At 44.1% G+C, this 10,247-nt stretch overlaps 1 protein-coding gene across 1 annotated transcript in view; it reads right to left on the bottom strand.

The window, feature by feature from the left end:
• Positions 1 to 2,099: 2,099 nt before the first annotated feature.
• LOC135515717 (apoptotic protease-activating factor 1-like) overlaps positions 2,100 to 10,247 on the bottom strand; it is a 51,481-nt gene continuing 43,333 nt past the window's right edge. Inside the window, exon 28 of the mRNA XM_064939409.1 lies at positions 2,100 to 4,691. Within this exon, the coding sequence (XP_064795481.1) occupies positions 4,545 to 4,691 (147 nt within the window). The 3' untranslated portion in view covers positions 2,100 to 4,544. The remainder of the gene's footprint in view (positions 4,692 to 10,247) is intronic.

The raw sequence follows: 10,247 nt of genomic DNA, 5'->3' as shown, positions 1-10,247 counted from the left end.
TCAGCACAGAGGTTTCAACCATCAGTATCCATCAACTTTGTTTTGTTGGTGGAGTTTAAACACTTTGATCGATGTATATATCATAGAGTGTAATTGTTTTTAGGCCAGCTGTTTTTAGTCAAGATGTTTGTGTTTTTAATGTAAAATGTTTTTGTTGTATTGTATGTGTGTTTATAGTTTTGTTTAATGATGTGTTCGTTTAAGTAAGTAGTTTTGTCTGAAACGTTCCCCCTGCTGCTATTGGACCAGGTCTCTCTTAGAAAAGAGATAGTATCTCAATGAGAAAAAACCTGTATCAATAAAGGTAAAATTAAATTAAATAAATCAACCATCATAATCATTCCCAGATCCACAGCCTTTACCGGTTGGGCTTTGACACACAGAGGGATACAGAGAGAGAGGAAGCATGGTGAGACAGGCAGCGTGGGATAAGGAGACAGGCAGCGTGGGATAAGGAGACAAGCAGCGTGGGATAAGGAGACAAGCAGCGTGGGATAAGGAGACAAGCAGCGTGGGATAAGGAGACAAGCAGCGTGGGATAAGGAGACAAGGCTTTGACACACAGAGGGATGGGATAAGGAGACATAAGGAGACAGCATAAGCAGTGGGATAAGGAGACAGGAGACATGGGATAAGGAGACAGGCAGCGTGGGATAAGGAGACAGGCAGCGTGGGATAAGGAGACAAGCAGCGTGGGATAAGGAGACAAGCAGCGTGGTATAAGGACACAGGCAGCGTGGGATAAGGACACAGGCAGCGTGGGATAAGGAGACAGGCAGCATGGGATAAGGAGACATAAGGAGACAGCGTGGGATAAGGAGAGCGTGGGATAAGGACACAGCGTGGGATAAGGAGACAAGCAGCGTGGTATAAGGACACAGGCAGCGTGGGATAAGGACACAGGCAGCGTGGGATAAGGAGACAGGCAGCATGGGATAAGGAGTCAGGCAGCGTGGTATGGAATACAGATATGCATCTGTTGGTCACAGATACCTTAAAAAAAACAGTAGTGGCATGGATGGCCTGTGGAATGTTGTCCCACTCCTCTTAATAGCTGTGCGAAGTTGCTGGATATTGGCGGGAACTGGAACACGCTGATCCAGAGCATTCTAAAAATGCATCATGGGTGACAAGTCAGGTGAGTATGGAAGAACTGGGACATTTTCAGCTTCCAGTTATTGTGTACAGATCCTTGCGACATGGGGCCGTGCATCGTCATGCTGAAACATGAGGTGATGGCGGGTGATGAATGGCACGACAATGGTCCTCAGGATCTCGTCACGGTATCTCTGTGTATTCAAATTTCCATTGATAAAATGCAATTGTGTTCATTATCCGTAGTTTATGCCTGCCCATACCATAACCCCACCACTACCATGGGGCACTCTGTTCACAACGTTGACATCAGCAAACCGCTCAGCCACACAACACCATACACGCTGCCATCTGCCTGGTACAGTGGAAATTGGGATTCATCCGTGAAGAGCTCACTTCTCCAGGGAGCCAGTGGCCATCGAAGGTGAGCATTTGCCCACTGAGGTCGGTTACGACGCTGAACTGCAGTCAGGTCAAGACCCTGGTGAGGACGACGAGCACGCAGATGAGCTTCTCTAAGACATTTGACAGTGCAGAAATTATTTGATTGTGCACACCCACAGACCCATCATCTGTCCAGGTGGCTGGTCTCAGATGATCCCGCAGGTGAAGAAGTCAGATGTGGAGGTCCTGGGCTGGCGTGGTTACACATGGTCTGCGGTTGTGAGTCTGGTTGGACGTACTTCCAAATTCTCTAAAACAACGTTGGCGGCGGCTTATGGTTGAGAAATGAACATCCAATTCTCTGGCAACAGCTCTGATGGACATTCCAGTAGTCAGTACGCCAATTGCACACTCCCTCAAAACATGAGACATCTGTGGCATTGTGGTGTGTGTCAAAACAGCACATTTTAGAATGGCCTTATATGTAATGATTATGTTGTTTAATCAGCTTCTTGATATGCCACAGCTGTCAGGTGGATGGATCATCTCGGCAAAGGAGAAATGCTCACTTAAAAGGATGTAAACAAATTTGTTAAAGAAATAAGCTGTTTGTGCGTATGGAACATTTCAGGAATGTTTTATTTCAGCTCATGAAACATGAGACCAACACTTGACATGTGTTTTTTTTGTTCAGTGCAGATCAAATACTACCCTATGCTCTGGACAGTGAACATCAAATGATTTAATGACACATTTAGAGGAGTATGTAAGCCACCTGCTGTCTTATAATACCTTAGAGAATAAAACATTATACATTACAGACCACACACAAGCACTTTACCATAACAGTATTCATGTCCTGAGATCACCTCGAGACTTCACAGATTTGATTGACAGGGAGAGACCTCCTCTGATGATTTACTTAAAGCACCAATAGGTAAGAGCACATGTTCTGACATCAAAAACAAGGCCCAGATTGAATACTTTGAAAACACATCCTTTCCTTTCAAAAATTCACAGATTTGAAATGACTCTGGATTGTCAGCCATGAAGTGGAAGCAATCGGTCAGCTATTCAATAGCGTCAGATCAGAGATGACGACAAGCAATGATGGAAGGAAGGAAGCAAAGACACATTGTCAAAGTATTGGAACAAGGCCATGCCCTTGATACAGACCACAAGAGATAAATCATAGTGCCTTATTAAAGCTCACTAGAGCGTGGATCAGTAGTAATAAGAAAACTAAATGTATGAAAGCAAGATATATACAATAAAAAAGGACTTGTACAAAAAAAAACACAAAAAAAACAGGCTCTATTGATATAATTAGTGTATAAAATGTCCTAAACAGTGTTGAACTTGATAGTAAACAGTCGACAGATGCTATTCTGACAAATGCCTTAGGTCAAGGTTTGAATTTAAAAAAAAGTGGTGGGTAGGCTTCCCCATACTGCGGAATCCATCTTTAAGGCTTTAGTGACTCCAAATACACAGGTTTAGACCTTTACATTTTAGTCAACAGACACTCTTATCCAGAGCGACTTACAAGAGCAAATTAGGGTTAAGTGTGTTGCTGAAGGGCATAGAGAGATTTTTCACCCAGTCAGCTCAGATTGAACCAGCAACCTTTAGGTTACTGGCACAACGCTCTTAAATCGCTAGGCTCCCTGCCGCCCGAACTTCACAGGGAAAAATACATGTACTTTGTTTAAGACGACAGAACACAATCATGAACATTTGCAGAGTGCCACGACATTAACAAAGCAAAAGACTCATTGGGCACTTAGAAATACAAAACCAATTCACTGTGTTTGACAACATCACCGTAGAATCACAACAGATAATGCTGGTGCATTTCATTATAGCATAGATTTTCCTAGTTAAAAAGAGCATAGAAAATTCTCTCCATATTGCATACAATTTACCCCAGTGCAGTAAGAATCAAATGCTTTTTGTCTATGGTCCCCTGATACAATAAGAAAAGCACAATAGTTCATTTTGTCAGGATATCAATTTTGTTGTGATTGTTCTGACTGTTGTGGCATGCAGAAGGCAGAGCAGGAGAAATGATGTATTTTGTTGTGATTGTTCTGACTGTTGTGGCATGCAGAAGGCAGAGCAGGAGAAATGATGTATTTTGTTGTGATTGTTTGACTGTTGTGGCATGCAGAAGGCAGAGCAGGAGAAATGATGTATTTTGTTGTGATTGTTTGACTGTTGTGGCATGCAGAAGGCAGAGCAGGAGAAATGATGTATTTTGTTGTGATTGTTCTGACTGTTGTGGCATGCAGAAGGCAGAGCAGGAGAAATGATGTATTTTGTTGTGATTGTTCTGACTGTTGTGGCATGCAGAAGGCAGAGCAGGAGAAATGATGTATTTTGTTGTGATTGTTTGACTGTTGTGGCATGCAGAAGGCAGAGCAGGAGAAATTATGTATTTTGTTGTGATTGTTTGACTGTTGTGGCATGCAGAAGGCAGAGCAGGAGAAATGATGTATTTTGTTGTGATTGTTCTGACTGTTGTGGCATGCAGAAGGCAGAGCAGGAGAAATGATGTATTTTGTTGTGATTGTTTGACTGTTGTGGCATGCAGAAGGCAGAGCAGGAGAAATGATGTATTTTGTTGTGATTGTTTGACTGTTGTGGCATGCAGAAGGCAGAGCAGGAGAAATTATGTATTTTGTTGTGATTGTTTGACTGTTGTGGCATGCAGAAGGCAGAGCAGGAGAAATGATGTATTTTGTTGTGATTGTTTGACTGTTGTGGCATGCAGAAGGCAGAGCAGGAGAAATGATGTATTTTGTTGTGATTGTTTGACTGTTGTGGCATGCAGAAGGCAGAGCAGGAGAAATGATTGTCCTTTAGCAGATCTCCTGTTCTTCACCTACTCTGATCTGAGAACGCAACATGGCAGATGACTAACGGACATTGGCTCTCACCTGTCTGGCTCTTTCAGATCAATGCAAGGAGAGGAGACGAGAACTATTTCCATTATTGAGCTACGCCCCCTTTAGACTAATGAGCTATAAGGAAACCACTTTAGACTTATGAGCTATGCCTCCCTCTCATTCCACCTTCTTCAGGATGTAGAGGATTCCGATATTGTCGATGGTGACGAAGGTGGAGAAGTCAGGTGACACGTGGATCCTTTTCAGATTGGCTCCTGTTGGGTAGAAGGTCTGGAGGGCCTCTCCTTTCTCCACGTTCCACCACTATGAGGGAGAGCAAGAGAGAGAGCAGGGGCAAGAGAGACCGAGTGAGAGAGACAGAGTTATCAGTTTAAGTGTGTCTCTAAGCTCCTACCACTGCTGTACTGTACCCTGTAAGAGCCTGTCTGATAATAGATCAGTGATGCAGTTTGGTCTTGTCAGACACACAGACACACACGTTTGCTAACCGTTTCAGTTTAATGCGACCTGCTAAGCTGTAATTTTTTCATTGAAGTTCCACCTCTCAGGAATCCACTATCAAAGGCGCCAAGTCAATCATATCAAGTGTGCGCGCAGGAGGTGTCTCAAACGAAGACATGCCAATCTTCCACATTTCCCAGAATAATATTCATATTCGCTCTTTTATCAAGCCAATGAAAACAGACAGCATCATCACACCACTTATCTCCCTGCAGAACATATTTCCACTTCCTCAACTCCATCTGTCTGACTGTAAGACCCAGCTGTTATTGTGTCTGAGGAAAAACCAGGACAAGTCTGACTGTAAGACCCAGCTGTTATTGTGGGTCTGAGGAAAAACCAGGACAAGTCTGACTAAGACCCAGCTGTTATTGTGGGTCTGAGGAAAAACCAGGACAAGTCTGACTGTAAGACTCAGCTGTTATTGTGTCTGAGGAAAAACCAGGACAAGTCTGACTGTAAGACTCAGCTGTTATTGTGGGTCTGAGGACACAGAAAAAATGACCAGGACAAGTCTGACTGTAAGACTCAGCTGTTATTGTGGGTCTGAGGAAAAATTCCAGGACAAGTCTGACTTTAAGACCCAGCTGTTATTGTGGGTCTGAGGAAAAACCAGGACAAGTCTGACTGTAAGACTCAGCTGTTAGTGTGTCTGAGGAAAAACCAGGACAAGTCTGACTGTAAGACTCAGCTGTTATTGTGGGTCTGAGGAAAAACCAAACAAGTCTGACTGTAAGACCCAGCTGTTATTGTGGGTCTGAGGAAAAACCAGGACAAGTCTGACTGTAAGACTCAGCTGTTAATGTGGGTCTGAGGAGAGTGTGTGTCTCCGAGAGTCTGTCTCCGAGAGTGTGTGTGCAGCGTCAACTGTTGCAGTATTAGTAGTAGTACCCTTGTACCATCATACTCAAGTACACACATATTCTCACACGCAGACACATGTACGCACGCACAAACACACCACAGACACAGAAATATTAATGAATCAAACAAACTCCTCAAACACACAAAAGGGGTCTCATTTTCCATTCCCCTGCAAGTACAGCTTGCAAATGAGGCCCCTTTTGTGTGTTTGAGGAGTTTGTAGCATTCATTAATATTTGTGTGTGTGGTGTGTCTGACTGTCTGCCACGCTGTACCCCCCTATCTCTAGTCTATGAGTGTGAGGCCCATGCTGTGTAATGGCTCGGTCTGTACACTACAAACCTCTGCAGGGGTTTCGGCCACGGTCTGTGGAATACCAACACTACTGTGTGAGCAGCGTATGGAGCAGGCTGCAGTGAAGTGGGGTGACTGAGCTCCATAAGGCCTCAAGCTGACTATTCTAGATCTATGAAGACAGAGGAATGGAGGGTCTCATTAAAACAAATAGGAGGAACAACAGGATGTCTGTTTAGACTTAATGAGGTATGCTTCTGTGGAGTAGAGAAGGAGAGATGGAGAGATGGAGGGCAGGAGAGATGGAGGGCAGGAGAGATGGAGAGATGGAGGGCAGGAGAGATGGAGAGATGGAGAGATGGAGGGCAGGAGAGATGGAGAGCAGGAGAGATGGAGAGATGGAGAGCAGGAGAGATGGAGAGCAGGAGAGATGGAGGGCAGGAGAGATGGAGGGCAGGAGAGATGGAGGGCAGGAGAGATGGAGGGCAGGAGAGATGGAGAGATGGAGAGCAGGAGAGATGGAGAGATGGAGAGCAGGAGATATGGAGAGCAGGAGATATGGAGAGCAGGAGATATGGAGAGCAGGAGATATGGAGAGCAGGAGAGATGGAGAGCAGGAGGGCAGGAGAGATGGAGGGCAGGAGAGATGGAGAGATGGAGGGCAGGAGAGATGGAGGGCAGGAGAGATGGAGAGATGGAGGGCAGGAGAGATGGAGAGATGGAGGGCAGGAGAGATGGAGGGCAGGAGAGATGGAGAGCTGGAGAGATGGAGAAGGTCCGGTAGGTGATTCCCTTTCAGATCACTTACATAACCATGCAACACAACAAGACAAAGGTCTTCAATATTTAACACCACTAAGATGTCTCGAAATTTCTCTCTCTCCATCTCTCATTTTATTCTCTCCCCACTCCTTTCTTTCACACACCCTCCATTTCCATATAAATATTTGGAGAGAGAGGAGAGATAGACAGTGAGGCGAGTTAATAATAAATAAACCCTGTACTGTAGCTGTAAGACTGCTGATTCTAATCCCAGACTGGGCAACACAGATATGGACCCATGGATATAGATAGTGACTGCTTTCAGCAATGCTTTTAACCCTAGATAACTCTAGGTAGTGCTGCACTTGGAGTGTTGTGTGTGTGTCTGTGTGTCTGTGTGCGTGTATACGTGTGTCTGTATGCGTGCATGCCTGTGGCCTGCCTGTTGACAACAGAGAAGGTGTTTGTAGTAACGGATGGATATAAAACTAGTACTATTCTTCCTATTTGACAGCTTCTCGTGATGGAGGAGGTGGTACCCCATACCGAGAGGAGAGGGGGAGCAAAGTGTGATTAAGTCTCAGAGGAAAGAAAAACAGCTCCCTCCACACACACTCACGTGCGCACAAAAACTCCTAGTCTCTCAAACACTCAATCTCTCTTGTAAATATCCTTTGATCGAAAGACAACCAGCAAGGGAAGAGAATAAAGACAAGACAACCAGCAAGGGATGAGAATAAAGACAAGACAACCAGCAAGGGATGAGAATAAAGACAAGACCACCAGCAAGGGTTGAGAATAAAGACAAGACCACCAGCAAGGGATGAGAATAAAGACAAGACCACCAGCAAGGGATGAGAATAAAGACAAGACCACCAGCAAGGGATGAGAATAAAGACAGACCACCAGCAAGGGATGAGAATAAAGACAGACCACCAGCAAGGGATGAGAATAAAGACAGACCACCAGCAAGGGATCAGAATAAAGACAGACCACCAGCAAGGGATGAGAATAAAGACAGACCACCAGCAAGGGATGAGAATAAAGACAGACCACCAGCAAGGGATGAGAATAAAGACAGACCACCAGCAAGGGATCAGAATAAAGACAGACCACCAGCAAGGGATCAGAATAAAGACAGACCACCAGCAAGGGATCAGAATAAAGACAGACCACCAGCAAGGGATCAGAATAAAGACAGACCACCAGCAAGGGATCAGAATAAAGACAGACCACCAGCAAGGGATCAGAATAAAGACAGACCACCAGCAAGGGATCAGAATAAAGACAGACCACCAGCAAGGGATTAGAAGAGACCGAATAAAGAAAAGGAGAATGACACAGAGGAGAGGACTTCACTCCACATCCTCCAAACTCTAACCCCAGAGAGAATGTGGTTCCTGCTGAAGGGGTCAGCATGCTTCAGTTCGGCTGATGCCTGGCCAAACACGGCTAGCTGAACCAAACGAGTGCGCTCGCATACTGCCTTGGAAGACCTATGCTTGAAAAAGGAGGAAAAAGCAGAAATGGTACTGTTTGTCCATTTTGACATGCCGTAGCCAGGATATACTTCCTCAAAATAGTCTGAATTATTCCAAGAAATCTGTCATTAATTTTGACATTTTGCCGAAGAGATCTTAGTTGTGCAATTTTACATCTAAGATGTTTGGTGCAGTATCAATTGTACATCTAACTAAGATGTTTGGTGCAGTATTTTTCAATGAAACAATGTGCTGGGGACAGTGTGTACATGTGGGGTACATGACGCGGAGGAAGACAGGGGCAAGGGAGGGAACGAACATGACAGGGACATAGTCACTGTACTATAGGTACACACAGACACACACTACAAGAGGAGCCTTATTTGACAACGGTCTAATGACCACCAAGAGAATACTGCAGTATAAGTCATGATGGAATGCGTGTGTGTCCTCTATAGAACAGATGGTGCTGCTGATATGAACACCATTACTGTGCTGCCATTGATTTATGATGGTGTTAGCGAAGCAGAAAGATGCAATGTCCTGGTGTGTGTGTGCGCGCATACGTGTACTGTAAGCTCTGTTTTTCTTCATGTGTGTGTGTTTGTAACTTGTGTGTGTGCCATCTTGAGTTCTCATAAGTTAGAAAACTTTCCAATCCAACAGCACAGCTTGCTACCCCCTCCTGCCAAGTCTTCTAAAATTAACACTGATGATGATATCTACGTGGATATACTAATATAGAATAACAACCCGTCTAACACACACACACACACACACTGACTAAATGTATTAGTATATGTACTGTGTGTGTCTATATGTACTGTGTGTGCCTAGCTTATTAGCTTATGCTAGAGTGAATACAGTACACTAGAATGAGCCTGTGTGTGTCTGTATGTGAATATGCAGGCATGTACACTGAGCGTATGTGTGTGTGTCAGTATGTGAATATGCAGGCTTGTATACTGAGAGTATGTTTGTGTGTGTCAGTATGTGAATATACAGGCTTGTATACTGAGAGTATGTGTGTGTGTGTCAGTATGTGAATATGCAGGCTTGTATACTGAGAGTATGTGTGTGTGTCAGTATGTGAATATACAGGCTTGTATACTGAGAGTATGTTTGTGTGTGTGTCAGTATGTGAATATGCAGGCTTGTATACTGAGAGTATGTGTGTCAGTATGTGAATATGAAGGCTTGTATACTGAGAGTATGTGTGTGTGTGTGTGTGTCAGTATGTGAATATACAGGCTTGTATACTGAGAGTATGTGTGTGTGTGTCAGTATGTGAATATACAGGCTTGTATACTGAGAGTATGTGTGTGTGTGTCAGTATGTGATTATGAAGGCTTGTATACAGAGTATGTTTGTGTGTGTCAGTATGTGAATATACAGGCTTGTATACTGAGAGTATGTGTGTCAGTATGTGAATATGCAGGCTTGTATACGGAGTATGTTTGTGTGTGTCAGTATGTGAATATACCGGCTTGTATACTGAGAGTATGTGTGTGTGTGTGTGTGTGTGTGTGTGTGTGTGTGTGTGTGTGTGAATATGCAGGCTTGTATACTGAGAGTATGTGTGTGTGTGCGTGTGTGTGTGTGTGTGAGAGTATGTGAATATGCAGGCTTGTATACTGAGAGTATGTGTGTGTGTCAGTATGTGAATATGCAGGCTTGTATACTGAGAGTATGTGTGTGTGTCAGTATGTGAATATGCAGGCTTGTATACTGAGAGTATGTGTGTGTGTCAGTATGTGAATATACAGGCTTGTATACTGAGAGTATGTGTGTGTGTGTGTGAGTATGTTAATATGCAGGCTGGTATACTATGTGTGTGTGTGTGTCAGTATGTGAATATGCAGGCTTGTATACTGAGAGTATGTGTGTGTGTGTCAGTATGTGAATATGCAGGCTTGTATACTGAGAGTATGTGTGTGTGTCAGTATGTGAATATGCA

Source organism: Oncorhynchus masou, chromosome 27 (genome assembly GCF_036934945.1).
Source record: "Oncorhynchus masou masou isolate Uvic2021 chromosome 27, UVic_Omas_1.1, whole genome shotgun sequence".
Classification (NCBI taxonomy): Eukaryota; Metazoa; Chordata; class Actinopteri; order Salmoniformes; family Salmonidae; genus Oncorhynchus; species Oncorhynchus masou.
The sequence above is the reverse complement of the archived record's forward strand: the minus strand, read 5'-3'. Positions and strand labels throughout refer to the sequence as shown.